The 18,412-nt window shown below is 46.5% G+C and overlaps 1 protein-coding gene across 5 annotated transcripts in view; it reads right to left on the reverse strand.

Moving 5' to 3' along the window:
* Positions 1-18,055, reverse strand: part of CYTH3 (cytohesin 3) — a 91,633-nt gene extending 73,578 nt beyond the window's left edge. For all 5 annotated transcript variants that reach the window (XR_003523050.2, XR_003523049.2, XM_027611392.2 and 2 more), the window contains exon 1: positions 17,901-18,055. Coding sequence is in view for 3 of the 5 variants with exons in the window: in XM_027611392.2 (XP_027467193.2) it covers positions 17,901-17,943 (43 nt within the window). In the remaining 2 variants the exon portion in view is untranslated. The remainder of the gene's footprint in view (positions 1-17,900) is intronic.
* Between the last annotated feature and the right edge of the window lie 357 nt (positions 18,056-18,412).

Raw genomic sequence — 18,412 nt, forward strand, 5'->3', positions numbered from 1 at the left:
GTGGCGGCTGTACAACTTTGTGAATATACTAAACCTTGACACTTTAAAAGGATGACTACTATGTTAGGTGAATCACAGTTCAATTTTTAACAAAAGATTAGGTACTTTATCACCAAATCAGGTCCCAAGGGTCACGATCCCTGACTCCTGTAATACCTCTGTTGGATCAAACATTACTTCAAGAACGTAAGGGCCTCTGATACTATGCAGAGCAGCAAACGAAATCATTTCTAAATCTAAGAAGCTACCAGGCTACTCTCAAAAAACTAAAACAAACAAAAAAAAAAACCACACAAACAAAACAAAACAAAAAAACCCTTTGAGTAAAAATGGAGGAGGAGAGAGAGGAGCAGTGTAGGAAGCTTCTTGAATGGTTACCAAAAAATGTGTCTTTCAGTGGGAGGAAAAAAGAGTAATTTGTGAGAACCCAGGAGACTGAGCCCACCTAGTGTAAAACAGGCAAGGATTCCTAAAAATGTGGTTCATGCTGGTACTGATAGAGCAACGACTTGAGGGAGAGAACAAAGTTTTCTTAAATTGGTTCAGTAGTCCTTGCTGATTACATCCACTCAAGTGGCACTGGTTTATTTTTTCCTACAAAGTTTCAGCAGCCTTAGGACACTGAACAATATTTCTGTGCTGAATAATAAATCAGTTTATTGTGGATGCCCAGAACCACAGAAATGTAAAAGAGACAGTCTAAAAATAGAGCGTGACATTTCAAGGAAACCTGTTCACAAAAATTGAATCTCAAAAGAACAAGTCGGAGGATTGCTACAGGGCTGCCTGATTTCTTCACAGGCGGCCCTGGTCTCAAATAGCCCCCAAACAGGATGTCTGGCTACAATTAGAAGCAATCTAAGAAATCTGACCTCCTTTGCATAAAAAAAGAAAAACAAAATGTTGGAGACACACAAGTATGTGAAAATCACTGGTCTTATGATAATTACATTTATCACAAAAGCTATTTTGAAACATATAATCCACCTTCAGCAACAGGGTGATGATATGTACTTGGTCCTCACAGGACAGAGCTGATCAAAGATGCAAAGCTTTTAGAGCAATGACATCAAGGCAGACCTGCAAATTTGAAATTTAATGTGACCAAACTGCTGATTCTGCACTTACCTGCTCTCTGGTAAATGCACACATAGGAGACGACTGAAGGGACCTAAGGAGGCAGAGCTAGGCTCCCGTCTAGGGACTACTACCACCTCTCCACCAGCCAGAGTGGTGTTGTGATGAGTCCCTGTCCCGTGTGACACGAGGGGGGCGGGAGGGAGGGTTTGGTCTGTGGGTTCTCACAGCTCCTGTTTTCTGCCTCCCACTGAAAACAAGACTCAGCCCCGAATATATATTCTCTGGTTACACGGTTGTATACGTAATATGATTAAGAGGGAAGAATTAAAACGCCTACTGGACTAGTCACAAACAAAATGAGTACTTCAGGGTGGAATCCAAACCAGCCGTCTGAAAGGGAGACTCCTAGATCCTGTCGCGGGTTCTTGAATACTTTTATAGAGTGTCACTTTCTTTCCCACCCTGCCCTTTTCCTTTACTGAATTTTCATACAATGAGTTTGCTATGACCATCACCGGATATACTAACAACAAAAAAAAAGTTACAGCTGGATCCTGTATTGGTCTCAGCTGCAGCTAAAGTTAAAAATGTTTAAGGCCTATAGGAAAAGGGGGGGAGGGAGGGAGGAGGGAGGGGGAGGGAAGGGGGATGGAGAGGGATGGAGAGGGAGGGGGAGGGAGGGGAGGGAGGGGGAGGGAGGGGGAGGGAGGGGGAGGGAGGGGGAGGGAGGGGGAGGGAGGAAGGAGGGGGGACTCATTCCTAAGAGATTTCAGGTTTGTTCTTCATCCAAGGACCTGGCAGCAAAACCTGCTCTTTTGTATTATGTAAATAAAGTTTGTCTTACTAAATTTTCCAATTCTGAAACTTGTTTCTTTATAAAGCCATGGCCACATATTAAAATGAAATTCTTAATCACCTCCATATGAGGGTAGGTCTAACAAAGCACCGTGTATGTTTCTTCCAAGTTCACCCACGCACATATTCCATTGATATCTGAGCCACTTAGTAACTACTTTTGGTTACGGGTCTAATCCACATTTACCAAAGAACAAGAAAAATGAATGTGACTTTGACCTTGAATCGAATAGACGATTTTAACATATTTATAATTTCAAGAAATGATATTCAAGAAACCAAAGCACCTCTCTCTTCTGTTTACACATGTAACCTAGATTATAGGATACAAATGATAAGAGGCAATCGGTCTGGACACTTCAAACAAAGTCACCATCACCCCCCAAAAGACAATTGTTTTAAAGAGGAGACATAACTAAATACAAGGTGTAAACCCTGACTGGAGCCTAGATAAAAACAGATAAAGACATTTGGGGGAAAGCAGAATTGGGTCTGTGGACGGGTATCAGAGAATTACTGTTCGTCTTCTTCAGCATGACAGGGCCGTGGTTATGGGGAGAATGTCCTTAGCAGATGAATGCTGACTATTTATAGGGATAAAGTGTTATGACGTACGTAACTTTTTTTTTTTTTTTGGAAAGATTTTATTTATTTGACAGAAAGAGACACAGCGAGAGAGGGAACACAAGCAGGGGGAGTGGGAGAGGGAGAAGCAGGCTTCCCGCTGAGCAGGGAGCCCGATGTGGGGCTCGATCACAGGACCCTGGGATCATGACCTGAGCCGAAGGCAGACACTTAACGACTGAGCCACCCAGGCACCCCTGACATATGTAACTTAACTTTCAAATGATCTGCACCCCACCCGCCAAAAAAAATTACAGTTTATATGTGTGTAGAGATAAAGCAAATGTGGCAACATTTTAGCAACTGGTGAATTAAGGTGACATATGGGTATTCTTTCAACTTTGCAGTAGGTTTGAAAATTTTCGAAATACAAAGCTGAGGGAGGAAAGATAGAATCATTGTATTGGCAATTAATTCCTAAACCTGAGTACAGCAGCCCCTCCAGTTCCGTCCGCTTAGTACATCAAGGTGGGCAAGGGGCTTCCCATGTCGATGACCACGTTCTAAAGGCCTGCTAATTGCTTGGGATTTCTGACAGATTCTTCACTCAATAATTCCACTTGGGTTTTTTCAGGTCAGTTTTACATACCGGAAGAGGGAAGCTTAAGGAGATTATGCACACAAGCTCAAGGCTGGAAGGACTGGAGCTGCATATATTTACTTAAAAAATATGTCAACAACAATCAGTTCTACCAGTTAAACAAACTTAAGTGTACACAGAGACACAAGTTCCCAGAATCAAGCATTTTACATTACAGCTGTTTTCTGCCCTGAATATCCTTCAGTGGCTGAGCTGACATAGCAAACAGAAATTCTGCAATCTTAATTCCCTTAATCAATGAGACCACAAGGGGAAGGGGGCCCTCCAGTCCCACAGGACTGAGATTATCCGGGAAGGAATGGCTTCATGATTCATCCCAACAGAGTCAGCCACAGAGAGGTATGGCTGGGAACAAGGAAGGCTTGCCCAGCACAGCCAAGATCCTACGGCTCCAGACTCTGACAAATGGAAAGTAACGGTCTCTGGATGGAGGGAGGGAGGGACGGATATTAGCAAAAAAAAAAAAGTTTCAGTAAAACATGCAGAAATAGGGCGCCTGGGTGGCAACTGCCTTCGGCTCAGGTCATTATCCTGGAGTCCCGGGATCGAGTCCTGCATCGGGCTCCCGGCTCAGCAGGGAGTCTGCTTCTCCCTCTGACCCTACCCCCTCTCATGTGCTCTCTCTCATTCTCGTTCTCTCAAATAAATAAAATCTTAAAAAAAAAAAAGAAAAGAAAAGAAAAGAAAAACATGCAGAAATAGTCTTGTAAAATTAAGGGTTTATGGGGCGCCCGGGTGGCTCAGATGGTTAAGTGTCTGCCTTCGGCTCAGGTCATGATCCCAGGGTCCTGGGATCGAGCCCCACATCAGGCTCCTGGCTCAGCGGGGAGCCTGCTTCTCCCTCTCCCCCTGCTCATGCTCTCTCTCTCTGTGTCTCAAATGAATAAATAAAATCTTAAAAAAAAAAAAATTAAGGGTTTGTACTAAAAGCCAGATTCCCCTCTTGAGCATTTGGGGAAGAGGTTCAGGTTAGTATTACCACCCAGGCTTGGCCATTAATCTCTTGAACCAGTGAAAGTCATTAACTTAACTCTTTAAGGAAAAAGCCTCTCCTGTCAAATCTGTTCCTCAAATTCCCAGTCAACAATCGATGTTTCTTGGGGCAGCTGGGTGGCTCAGTTGGTTAAGTGACTGCCTTCAGCTCAGGTCATGATCCCGGAGTCCTGGGATCGAGTCCCACATCGGGCTCCCGGCTCGGCGGGGAGCCTGCTTCTCCCTCTGACCCTTTCCCCTCTCGTGCTGTTTCTCTCTCAAATAAATAAATAAAATCTTAAAAAAAAAAACAATCGATGTTTCTTAATTGCAAAAACTGTGAAGATAAAACCATGGAAGCCAAGCTAATATGATTGGTGAACTCCTAAGATGGTGTCCCCGAGGGGACACGCCGGCCACAGGCTCAGCCATGACTCCAGGACTCAGAACTCCCAGGCAAGCCTGACCACATCTGCAGGTAGCTGGAAGGACTAGCGTAGCAGGCTTCAACCTCAAGAGTGAAACTGATTTTCACCCTACCCCAAACCTTCACAGATAAAATGGAAGAGGGAGATAAAGTTTCTAATGCAGAAGCAGCCTGGACACTTCTGCAATAGACAGTCTTTAACATCTTGACATGCAGGATAGTCTGTTCTTTGCCAGGATCTTCATACTTGATGGGAAAGACAAAAAGAGAAGGCTCCAGGCTCCTCTTCCGCAGCATGAAAAAGAGGGAGGAAGTCCTGGGAGGTAGGAGACACTTTAATCCTGAAACCTAATGTCTAAGCACTAACAGCAGCAGAACCCAGGGGAAGTAGCTCAGCTTATGTTCTTTCCAGATTAAAAAAAAAAAATTAGTCATGTTCTGCATGTCCAGCGAAATTACTGGGCATCTGCGAGGCAGAACCGCCACAGGGGTGCCGAGCAAGCGTGGGAGACACACGCACTGGGCTGCCTCTGTCCACCAAGGAGGAGGGTCTGTGGAGGAAGAGTCAGAGCACCTGGAGACTGATGCGACCACAGGAAGGAGGGGAGAAGGCATCTGACTTTCTTTCGGAAAAATAAAAATGCCCCGGTAACCATTTGACTAGTATACAGCTTGGCCCACTATTTTAAACGAAAATGCGAATTTAGAAACATGTTACTTTGGGATGCACAACAGACGCTCTGCAAGTCCCGAGAACATGCCACATTTTGGAAGAACACTTATCCAATATTAAGATTCCTTCTGCATGGGCAATGAAAGACACCATTTTATTCTCAGGATGCTCTGCGCTCTCAGAAGTGCGGTCATATACTGGGAAAGTCTGCAACCACTTGTCCCTCCCACACTTGGGAAATACAGCCTCACCGTGTGAACAGGCCAAATGCTTCAAAGTCACTAAAATCCTCCAATTTTCCCATACTCTAACACAAACAAAAATGAATTCATTTGTCTGTCTCAATTGAAAAAAATTTTAATTTAATTACTAAAACTTGGAAAAGGACATTCTTGATCATTTGATTTCCTCTCTGCTAAGAACTAAAAAGGAAGTCCTGTCTTCTAACGGAATAGTAAATGGCCAATGTCTGCCACTTTTGATTGCTGCATGTTTCAAAATGTTCGTGTTAAAATAAATGTAATCATAAGGAACTGCCAAATGAAACTACGAACGGATTTGTAAGCATATGAAAATATATTTTGTCTTATTAAAGCATTCATCTCAAAAAGAAAATATAACCTCGCTCAGTCCTTAAAGTGATCAATACATATGCTTGATGAATACCCATGGAAGAATGAGGGAACGAGATCCTTGCTGAGCGGATGACATGATGGACCTGCCTCTGCTACAGCAAGGGTCTGGCAAGATGCCTGCGCTCCTTACAGAACATCTCTCAACCATGTAAACAAGAAGGGCATTTATCGTCCCTCGTGACAGGAAGTGTGGACACAGGGAGGCTCCGGGTGGGTGACATTCAGCAACGCAACCACATCCTCAAGGATCCAGCTGGTCGTCCTCCACATACGGATGGATATGAGGGACATCACAAATGTAAGCTGGCCACCCGACCAGGCCAACAAAGCCCATCCAAAGACAAGGAACTGTTTTTTATTTTTCTAAGAACAAAGAAACCTTTCCAAGAAGACCCCCCGCACACCGCCCTTCACAGCTCACTGGCCAGACTTGGGTGACACTCTCCTCCTCTGATCAATCAATGATAAAGAAAAAGGGATTTCCTTCCCTGGCTTATACCTTCTAAGATTCATTCTCTAGTGGTGATAAACTCCCCTTCCCTAGGAGTAGATACCTGAACAGATCAGGGTTCTTTACAGGGAAGAAAGCGAGGATGGATCTGCGAAGGGGACCGACAGTGCCCCAGAGTCAAGTATGCCCATACCCACAGCCACCAACTGGACAGCAGCGGGCAACACAGAAATGGGCCGTTTGATCATTCCTTCCCCTGCCCCTCAAAAATATCTAGATCTTATTTTATGGCTTAAAATCCAGGGCTGCTATTGAAAAGTTACATTTTATAGAAAGGAAAGAAATATTTAATAATTTTTTAAAAAATCTATCAACCACCCTAACTCTTAAATCAATTATAGAAAACAGCTAAATAGTTACTGCTTTAATGAACCCTCCTATTATCAAATTGTGGTTTTAAGGAACCTCGAGAATGTAAAATAATAAATGCAACCCAGATGTTCACTAAAAAATGAAAACAAGACTGTTTTTACTTCATAGCAACCAGTAGGTCAACCCATTTCCTCCTTCAGAGAATTCTCAGAGGACCACAAACTCCACTCGAAGACCATGTGTTTCATATGTATCTGTCCACAGAAAAAGGAAACTCTGCTGTCCAAAATAAACGGAGAATATTATATGTTCCCATGAAAGTGAATTAGAAAATTGCAGTAAGGCTGGGTTTACACGCTGCCAAACATCTGGATGAAAACTGGAAAAAATCACTAATTACCTAGATATTGGGAAATACTTTTCAATCATCATCAAAATGTCCAGTTTTATAGCCAACTTCTGTTTTTATTTATTAATTACAGAAATAAGTTTTTCAAAGAGTACAGTATTAAAAATAACCCTGAGAATTAAAGATGGAACTTATTTTCCACTATTTGAACAGTGCTCCTGGTGACTTACTGAAAACTAAGCTCAAAGAGTAAATTTGCTCTGTGAAAGCAAATTACCAAATCTTCTTAGACAACTAAACTGACTCAGGTGAGTCTAATATTTACGTAATAGTCTATTTATCCAAAATAAATGCTTGCAGAATTGTCTCCAGCCACATTATAAAACCCTGCAGAATCGGATGTCTATTCTATCGTGTCAGTTGGGGAGCTGACTACAAGATGTTGGTAAGTTTAACTTCAAAAATCAGGATGGAGAGCCATGTATCTTCTACTCTCATTTAAGTGATTTACTCTTCTCCCACAGCTCCAAAAGTGATTCTATTTTAAGCAGCTTTTCGGCTACTTTGACAAAACCTATCTTTTTGACGTCACACGTTTCAATGGTCCCACCTCGCTGCAAACTGATACACCTGCTTCCTAAAGGATCTGCCAGTAACTTTTTAAAACTAATCCGTCTCTCCTAAAGTTATTCACGCTAAAAGCGTGACCGTGCCAACAGCAACACTGTGCTAACTCACCTGGTATGAATTACTGTTGGCCCTCTATCAAAATGATTTACCTAACAAACGTTTCAAGGCAAAACACACGCCTTTCCCCACCCCTCCCCCTGCCGAGCCCCACCCCAGCAGCCTTCCCGCTATTCTCATCATGGGGGCAAACTTCCACCCATGGGCACGGGGCAGGGTTTTCCTAAAGCAAGCAAACATCTTTCCAGGTCCCTCCTCAGCCTGCTCCCTACCTTTCCCCCAATCCAGTAGACACTTTCCTAGCCTCATTTCAGTGCAATCTCAAGAGCATCCAGTGCAGCTGACCACCCTCTCTTCTGAAAACAGGGCTCCTCCCTTAACTTCTGCACGAACCCCACAACCTCCGAGGAGTCCTGGACGTCACTGGCTACCCTTTCCCGGTCTCCTTTACTGGGCTGTCCCCAGCCCCAGGACTTCCCCCTCTCGACTCTCTCCCCTACGTGATCTCATTCATCCAGTCCCATGAACTTCCCAACGCTTATCTCCCGCCCAGTCAGCTCTCTACGCCTTCGACTCTTCCAGCTGCCTGCCTTCCTACCATCCCCACCAGGATGTCTCACTAACTGGTCCAATTCTAAATACCAAAACTGAACTCCTGAGATGATGCTTCCAGTAAAAGCTGACTAGTTTGTGACGGACCAACCCATCTGCCAAGAACAACGAAAAGAGCTGAACAAATTACAAGAAACAACTGTGTGAAGGTATCAGGGAGCTACCAATACAGGGCGGACTCAGGAGGCCAGGATCCCAGAGGCAAGTGCAGAGAGGTGAGCCTACCTTGAGACATTTGCCAATTCACTGCAGAAACCGAGAGGCCAAAAAGCTAAGCAGAAACAAGTGGTAGAGAATCTGAGTAGGCTAGCAGAGCCTCCAGCAGTCTTCGGGGACCAGGGGAGAGTTCAGGGGCTGCCAGATAGAAGGAGCCTAGTAAACATCCCAGGCCTTCAGCTGGGACCACCAGAGAGCTACCCCAGGAGGGGACAAACCAGAAGCAGACCAATGCTCACAACTCCAAAGTGGTGTTTCCCCAACCTTTACTACCTGCCAGAAGCCTCCCTTGAGGAGAATTGCCCGAGTCTCAAATTATCTCTACAATTTTCCATACTCATTGTCTACAGGTTAATTAACAGGTATGTCTAGAGTCAGGACCCCATGACTGAAAACCAAGGGTAGAACAGACAACAGAATACACTCACAAGCTATCCAAATATTGACATTATCAGACATGGACGTTATAATAACCAAGATTAATAGAACAAGGAAATTAGTTTACAAGATGAAAAGTTTCAGCAGAAAATTGGAATCTAAGAAAAGAATCAAAGCTGAAGAAGGCAGTAACTGAAATTCAGAACTCAAGAGATGGGTCCATTGCAGGGTCAAAGACAAAGAAAGGATGAGTTTACCGCAATATGGGTCAGAAGGAAATATTCAGAGGGAAGCATGGACAGATAATGAGGATGAAGAACGCACAGAAGAGTCTGAGACACAGGACATGACGACAAGGTGGAGTCCCAGAAGGAGAGCCAGGGAATGCAGCCAAAGGAGCAAATGAAGAGATAATGAGCAGCAATTCTCCAAACCTAATGTGAGATTAAGTCTTGTCACGGCACCACCAAAAAGCAGAACCACCACTGCCAATCCCGACAAGGGCAGATTCAAGGAAAACCACATCTGGACACATCACGGTAACAGCTGAAAAGGAAAGGCAAGAAGAATCTTAAAAGCGGCCAAAGCCCGGGGGCGGCGGACGACGACGACATTACCTTCCAAAGACGACGACACAAACAGCGGACTTCTCAACAGACTCAATGGAAGCCATAGGCAATGAAATGACGGGTCAAAACACTGGAAGAAATTAACTCGATAATCTACAGCCATACACCCGGTGAAACTATCCTTCAAAAGTGAGGGCAAAGTAATGACATTTTTGACCAAAAAAAAAAAAAAAAAAAAAAATCCTCCAAATGGCTTTCTCCTAGCCCCGCCTCCCCAGGCTTCTGGTTCTCAGGCAGCATCACCACCTTGTCACCCAAGCTGAACCTGGAAGTCCTGATTCCTGCACCTCTAGCCTCCCAGCTGTCGGCACATCCATCTGATTCTCCAAAACGCACCTCCATCACTGGTGAAGCCACACATCGTTCCTTACTTGGGAGACAGGCCAACGTTTGGGAAGTCTGATGAGTGCCCAGAGTTGAGGAGCATGCTCCCAATGAGAAAACAATCTGTCGGCAGGTACGGAAACCAAAAGCCTGCCCACACCCGTACGTGCGATTCCTCTAGAAAAACTCCCCCAAGTCTGCAAAAGCAGACAAGCCGAGGAGTTCACCCAGGTATATAACAACAATGTAAAGTCCACATCAAAGTCCAACACGGGACAAGCTAAATAATAAAACGTGATAGCAGTTCCATGAAATAAATAGGGTCTACCTATGGTAATGTGGATAATCTCAAATGCAACCTGCAGAACACACCAGACAGTATGATGCCATTTTTATAAACAAACCAAGAAGGCTCTTTACCTTGTTTGTAGGCACACATATCTATGCTTAAGTCTAAAAACCGTACCACAGACCCGAGCAAATTCATATGTGCCCTTAGGAAATACACAAGGGAGGGGAGTAGGACCAGGAATCAGTCAACAAGTGACCCCAACTTTGACATTTGTTAACAAATATTCCCTGGAGGCCTACTAGGAGCTGTGTTCCAGGTCTTGGAGTACGGTCATGGGTAAAGGCAGACAATATTCCCGCTTTCATGGAACTTCCCGTCTAAGAGAGAAGAGACAATGTACAGATATGGAATAGGTACAGGGTGTAAGTGTTAGGAGGCAGGGTGACATTGGGGGGCTGTTTTAGACGGGCTGAAGAAAGCAGACCCGCGGACAGAAAGCTGGATGAAGCCAGCAAGCACGCGGCGGACAGACACTCGGGGTCCGCCGGGCACGTTCACGGAAGAGCAAGGAGACCAGCGTGGTAGCGAAGGTGGGAGGAAACGTCAGAGAGACAGCGGGGGATGAGAGCAGGGCCAAGGACAGCCCCCAGGCAAGAATGGTTTTTACGTTTTTAAAGGGTTATTTAAAAAAAATAAATAAGAAACATCTGTGACGGGGATGTGGCATACAAAGCCAAAACTACTTACTACCTGGCCCGCTTACAAAGAAAGCTCGCAGCCCTGTGTACTAGAGCGCAGGGAATCTGCCCTGATGGGCCCTGGGGGCCACGGTCCGGTCTGTAGAGCGTTCTAGGCTGAGGACAGTGCAGACTCAGAGAGGGCGACAGGATCTGCTCTGAAGGGATCACTGACAAGGACAGGAGGGAAAGCATCAGAAGGTTAAGACAAAAGAAGCGAAAGACGCACCAAAATTTTCACCAGAGCAACAATGTTGCCATATGCAGAGATGCAGATTTACCCGTAAAGCTTGATTTTTTTTTTTTTTTACAAAAGACCTAAAACAATGTCACAAAATATTAGCAGCTATTCTATTAACTGAGCAATGGGAAAATGAGTGTCTTTGTTTTCTGTGTCTTTATATAGATCTGTCATATATATATCTTTCCTGTCACTGCTGCCCCGGCTGCCCAATCCCCCATGCTCTTGAGAGTCTCACGTGACCACCTGCAATGCTCCCACTCCCGCAGTGGGGTCCCCAAGTCCTCCCTCCCCTCCTGCGATCCATCCTACACTCAGTGGCCAGGAACACTCTTCTTAGAAGGGCAGAGGGTACAATGCTGAAGAATGTGGCCTCTGGAGCCAGAATACCTGGACTCGAATCCCTGCCCCACCCCCTCACCAGCTGTGACATGTGACGCAAGTCGCTCAGCTTCATCTGCAAATGGTGACAAAGTTACATGTCTGAGAGGGTAACTACCAACAGTAAGTTAAGATACAGAAAGCACACAGTACAGGACCCCAAGCACAGAGAACATTACATAAACACTAGCTAAAAGTACTGAAACATAAGTCAAATGTCATTGCCCTGTTTAAAATCCTTCGTTGGCTTCGCGTGCTTAGAACAAAATGTGAATTCCTTACCTACTGAAGCTGCTCCTTCCAGCCCGCTGCTTGTCCCGCTCTCCCTTTAGGCTGCACCTGACAGAGAACTTCCTCCCCAAAGGCTTCCCCAGGCTACAGGCTTCCCCTGCCTCTCTCCCACTCCCCCTCAAACCTAGACGATTTCCTTTAACACAGCATAATCTGCAATTATTTTATGTGTCTGTTTACCTTTCCTGTCCGTCTCCCATCTAAACAAAAGCTCTGGGAATTCAGGAAATTCATATGCCTTATTCACCACTATTCACCCTTGTGCAAAGCACAGGACCTGGCAATTGGTAGGGGCGTTATTATTTGTTGCATCCATGTTTGAGAATATGCTCTAAACATACTCTAAAACACCTATTGTGTCACTTTTTTAAAAAAGATTTATTTATGAGAAGGGGGGGAGAATCCTGAAGCAGACTCCCCTCAGAGCCCCGGGCGGAGGTAGATCCCAGGATCCTGAGATCACGGCCAGAGCAGAAATCCAGAGTCAGCCAACCCACTGACCAAGCCACCCAGATGCCCCTAAACATGGACTGAAAATATAAGTAACTTATTTTATAACTTTCTACATTTAAATTGTTGTTTGTTTTACTATATAAAAACGCTCTCAGGACGCCTGCATGGCTCAGTTGGTTAAGCATCTGACACTTGTTTTCGGCTCAGGTCATGATCTCAGGGCTGTGAGATCCAGCCCCAGTCAGGCTCATTGCGGGGTGTGGAGCCTGCTTAAGATTCTTTCTTCCTCTCCCAAGAAACAAACACACAAACAAAAAACCAACAACAAAAAACAATTCTCAAAAAGGGTATTTTCTTACCAGTGTACTATTTTTCTATGAAACTGTTTTCCAGTTTGGAAAGAAGTGGAAATAAACCTTTTTGGATTTCAAAAAAATAAAAAGACACAGAGCAACCGCTCCTTTGCACTTAAATTCCCCACATCCTCAGTTCCCACCACCCTCCCCAAACAGGTGAATGTAATTCTTGGCTTCTTATTTAGCCTTCCAGAGAACTTTCACACAAACACAGGCACTTCCTTTAAAAAAAAAAAAAAAAAAAAAAAAAAGATGGGGGGGCGCCTGGGTAACTCAGTTGTTAAGCGTCTGCCTTCGGCTCAGGTCATGATCCCAGGGTCCTGGGATTGAGCCCCACGTCGGGCTCCCTGCTCAGCAGGAAGCCTGCTTCTCCCTCTCCCCCTCCCCCTGCTTGTGTTCCCTCTCCCGCTGTGTCTCTCTCTGTCAAATAAATAAAATCTTTAAAAAATAAAAAATAGGGGCGCCTGGGTGGTTCAGTCATTAAGCATCTGCCTTCGGCTCAGGTCATGATCCCAGGGTCCTGGGATCGAGCCCCACATCGGGCTCCCTGCTCAGCGGGAAGCCTGCTTCTTCCTCTCCCACTCCCCGTTTGTATTCCTTCTCTCGCTGTGTCTCTATTAAATAAATAAAAAAATATATATATATAAAATAAAAGAAAGGGTAGCATACAATGTACATTTTCCTACACTTTACCTTTGTAACTTAGTAAGATATTTTGGAGATCTTTCTACATCAATTCATAAGTGCAGGGGCACCCGGGTGGCTCCGTTGGGTAAGCATCTGACTCTTGATTTTGGCTCAGGTCATGATCTCAGGGTCCTGAGATCAAGCTCCGCAGGCTCCCGCATCAGGCTCTGTGCTAGGCTAGGTATGGAGCCTGCTTAAGATTCTCTCGCTCCCTCTGCCACTTCTACCACTCCCCCGCATGCTTTCTTGAGTGGGCGCATACTGTCTCCCCCATCTCTAAAAAAAAAATAAAAATAAATCATAAAGTGCTTGTTCCTTCCTTTCTACAACTTCATTCACCATCTGGGTATAAGATTCATCTGATGAGGCTCCTGCAGGTGGACACTCGGGTTATTTCTCATCTTTTACTATCACAAACAATGCAGTGAATTATCGTGGACCTATAGTATCTCCGACATGCACAAATACACCTGCAGATTAAATTCCTAAAGCCGTTATCACTGGCTCAAAGGATTTACACGCTCGCAATTGTTTACAAAGCTGCCACGGCCCAGGGCCATGGTATCCATCGGGATCCACCCAGAGAAACAGAAGGCCCTCTAAGGAGCTAAAATGGAAGCAATCTGATACAAGGAGTTGGTTGCACACATGTTGGAAAAGCTGGAAAGTCAAACAGGAAGTGGCAAGACAACCCAGAGACCGGCAAGAGCAAGAAGCTACTACCATCTCTAAGGTGGAGGGCCAAATGGCGGCGGTATTTCCAAGGCTCAGGGGGCTCCATCAACGGGCAGGAGCTGGAGCCACAAGGAGACAAGGCAACTGCCAGGGATGGTCTGAGGGAAAACAAGAGGAGAAGAGAACCCGATTTCCCCTTCCTCCAGTCACAATCTCCCCCAACCCCACCAGCGGCTCCCATCGGCCAAACCTAGCCCCAGGACAGCTGACCCAAAGCTCTGGGAAATGTTGCCTGCAGGGGTGAGTCCCTTGGCCGGCAGGGGAAGGGCAAGCAATGGAGCTGAGCCAACAGGATATAGGCTGGCGCTGAAACGAATTTACCCTCCTATCACCAACATGATGGTTTCAAATGTGGGGGTGGGGGGGTGGTCCCTGCTTGCCTCAAAGGTGAAAGGTGGGCTCTCAACCTGGTCTTAATTTGTATCTATTTCATTAGGAGTAAAGCAGAGCACCTTTTCACATGAAGCACACGCTTAATCCTCATCTACACTGACTGGGGGCAGGGAGGGGAAAACCAGTAAAGTTATTCACTTCATCTGCCACAGATGGTCCATTCGGGAACATCAATCAGGCAGATTCCCAAACTGAGCATTAAGATGGTGGCAATGAGCCAAACTAGCCAGTCACCTGCCAAGTAGAGACAAATCCCAAGAACTGTTCTAGAAAAACTGAGTGGCAACAAAGCCCCAAAGGAATTAAAAATACCTTAACTACACTCTGCACACATTATAAGTAACAATGTGTTCTTGTAATCTTGTACCCCCCTCCCCCCGTTCCTCCTTAGAACTGCCTTCCTACCATTCACATCACCATCCTCTCCCCTTATCTTGCATTGAAAGAACAAATAATACCCTGGACAAAAATTTAAATTATAAAAATAGCAAGTCAGAATCATTTTTGAAGTCTTTTAACCCTACTCACACATTAGCAAAAAAGAGCTCTTAAATGATCTTCCGTGCCTGTCTACCCTTTGAATAGATTTACCCTATCTTGTAAACAAGCTGCGGCTGACTTCCCCATGTACAGTTCAAAGTTCTATCCTATACTCTAAAAATATACACAAAAAAGTTTTTCTACTGTTGGCTGGCAAATGACTGGCAACTGAAATTATTCTTTCAAAGGGCTGAACTTTATTTTTTTTTTTAAAGATTTTATTTATTTATTTGACAGAGAGAGCGAGAGAGCACAAGCAAGGGGAGCAGTAGCAGAGGGAGAAGCAGGCTTCCCAGGGAGCAAGGAGCCTGATGCGGGGCTCGATCCCACCTGAGCCAAAGGCAGACGCTTAACCGTCTGAGCCACCTAGGCGCCCCTGAACTTTATTTTTTTTAAATGCGAATTTTAAAAGCAAAGGATTTTCTTTTAAAAAATCTAAATCGCAGTAATAACTGTAAAGAACTTTAAAGAGGGGGGCGCCTGGGTGGCTCAGTTGGTTAAGCGGCTGCCTTCAGCACAGGTCATGATCCTGGAGCCCCAGGATCGAGTCCCGCATCGGGCTCCCTGCTCGGTGGGGAGTCTGCTTCTCCCTCTGACCTTCCCCCCCCTCATGTATTCTCTCTCAAATAAATAAACAAAATCTTAAAAAAAAAAAAAGAACTTTAAAGAGGTATGTTAACTTCAAGACCTCCAAAAAGTTAAATATAAGCACATCAAGTGAATACAATAATCACTATATAATGACTCTGATTTCAAAACTCTAAGGCTCTCATTTATCCAAAAATATACTTATTCTAAGATTGCCAAATTTATTTTGAAGTGTCTTCTACAATACAAGGAAGACAATAAACCTTATCGATAAAAGTTAAAAGTTGTTTTCCAGCACCTACCATGCTGCCGGGCATTTTGGTAGACAAATAACTGCTCATTGTTGATTGTTCTAGCCAGAAGATTAAAAACAATCACACCCCTTTCCCAATACAGGGTACTTTGTTTTATATATGGTTTTTTTAAATTCAAATTTGAAAGTAATACACATCATACCAGAAACTTGGAAAATATACAAAGAAAACAAAATATCCATATCACCAGTTTTTACATTGTTTCGACCATGATACATAAAGCAACTGCTTGTTTTTAATGGTTGTAACTTTTTATCAATAAACGTCCCATAATTTAGCTCACCTTTCTCCTATTAGGTATTGCTATTTCCAATTTTCTACCATTACAAATAGTGTAATGCACATCTTTTGGCACGAGATTTTTTTTTTTCTAAATATCTCTCGTGGGAATACAGTCTTGAAATTAAGAGCCCAAAGAAAGTTTTAAGACTTTTGATACTTAATAACATCCTTTGTTATAGTTCTCAAGTATATCTATAAACTGCTGGGCCACATTGACTTCCTTTTCTAATCTTTATATCTGCTTTTACCTTCAGGCAGGCTACGTTTCTGTATTGAGTCAGAAACACCTTCCAAACAAAATCGCCAACCCAGCAATGTCAAAGGTTTAAATATTACGGTTGTTTACTTTTTGAGAAGGAAAAACTGCCACATGCCTGTTGTTAACCCAAATCGCAACAGGCAGGAAGCAGGGTATCTACGGAGAATCCACTGCTTAGAGTCTTCAGACAGCCAGCCTGGCTGTAGGAGGGCTTGCAACTGGGCTCCTTCTCTCCACAGCACTTTCTTTCATAAACAACACACCCACTCGGTGCCACAGTGCTACCCCTAGCTTTAACTGTGAGAACTGAATTCGCCAAATGCCACGGTGCGTGCCAACTTCCCACCATCGCAGCCGCATCGCTTCTTGGGGCACAAACATCCCCCCCTGGGCAGCACTTTACAGTCTAGAAGGCACCTTGATTAACCACTTCAACCTGAAAGCGCTCGATACTGCGGATTCTTACAGGCAGCTGCTCCAGCAGCCTGTAATTAAGATTTTTTTTCCCCCAAAAAACGCTCCCTCATTATACCAGGGGTTCTGAAGATTCGGTCTGTCAGCAGAAAGGAGATCTATAGCAAAAGTAGAGAAAACCTCAACTTCGGGTGTCCCTATAAGAGAGGGGTATTAACCCTTCGCTTTCCAAGGCAACGACCCCCTCCATACACACGCGTTATGCTGCTGTAGAGACATAATTCGCAGCATGACACAACACTAATTTGCATGCCACTAAGTAATCTACAACAAATGCAAATCTTCCTGCAAGGGGGAACTGAACGTCAGGCAGGCAGCCCGGTTTTCTGGTCTCACCTCAGTGCGGGCTGCCCCTCCCGACTCCGACCCTCGGCTGCTCGGACTTATTTTTTTGGCTTACCCTGTAACGTTCCCTATTTCATAAAATGCGTGTGCTCTGGCTGCCCCCTCCTCGTGGAAGCCTCCCCACTGACTGGCCACTTCTGACCTAAAGCCCGAAACACTGGAACGGTTTTCAACCCTGTCGCCCCACCCGACCCTCTTGGACCCGGAGGATCCCCAATTGGAAACTTTCCCCTCCCCATTTCCCGGGGATACCCCCCTTCCCACCACCTGAGAAAAGACGCCGAGGGGGGTCAGCCTCCTGCGGTCGGGCTCCGGAGGGCGTGGACGCCCTTGGCGACGAGAGGCAGGGAAGGTCGCCCGCAAGGTCCCCCGCCCCGGCAGGGCGACCCCCGAGCCCTGCTCCGGGTCCCCAGGCCTCCCCGGCCTCAGGCGACCCCGGCCTCGCCCCGGACCCCCGCTCCGGCTCGGCGGCGACCCCGTCGGCCCCCACCCCTGGGCCCCCGGCCGGCGCGGGTCGCCGGCAGGCACCGCCGCTGCCCGGACCCCCCGACCCCGGGCCCCGGTCCGGCCGCCCCGCTCCCGTCCGGCGCGCCCGCGACCCCCCGCCCCAGGCCGCCAGCCGGGCGGGCCACACCTCCGACACTCACCGCCGCCGCCCTCGCCGCCACCGCCGCCGCCGTCTTCGTCCATGTCGAGGCCGCTCCCGCTGCCGGCGAGCCCGGGACCGCGGGCGGTGGGCGCCGCGGGTGCGGAGCGCGCGGGCGGCCGGGCGGCTCCAGCAGCGCGCGCGCCGGGTCGCGGCCCGGGCCTCCTCCGGCCAGGCGGGGCGCTCGCCGCTCGGCGCGCCGTCACGTGACGCTCAGACCCCGCCCTCGGTCGCGGTGGGCGGGGCCCGGAGCCGCGCGGGCCCCGCCCGCGGGAACGCGCGCGGCCCCGCCCAGACGGCGGGGCTCGGGCCCGGAGGGGCTAAGAGGCGACCCTGCGAGCCAGCGGCACGACGACCCCTGCCCTGCTCCACCCGCCTTCGCTGGGCCTGGAGACGCTCGTGGGGTCCCGGGCGCGGGATGCCACTTCTACAGACCCGCGACGCCGAGGGTCCTCCTCGCACGTGCGCTCGGGAGAAAAAGCTCAGGAAACGCACGCCTTCAAAAGTCGGGCC

This window comes from Zalophus californianus, chromosome 10, assembly GCF_009762305.2.
Source record: "Zalophus californianus isolate mZalCal1 chromosome 10, mZalCal1.pri.v2, whole genome shotgun sequence".
NCBI classification, from domain to species: domain Eukaryota; kingdom Metazoa; phylum Chordata; class Mammalia; order Carnivora; family Otariidae; genus Zalophus; species Zalophus californianus.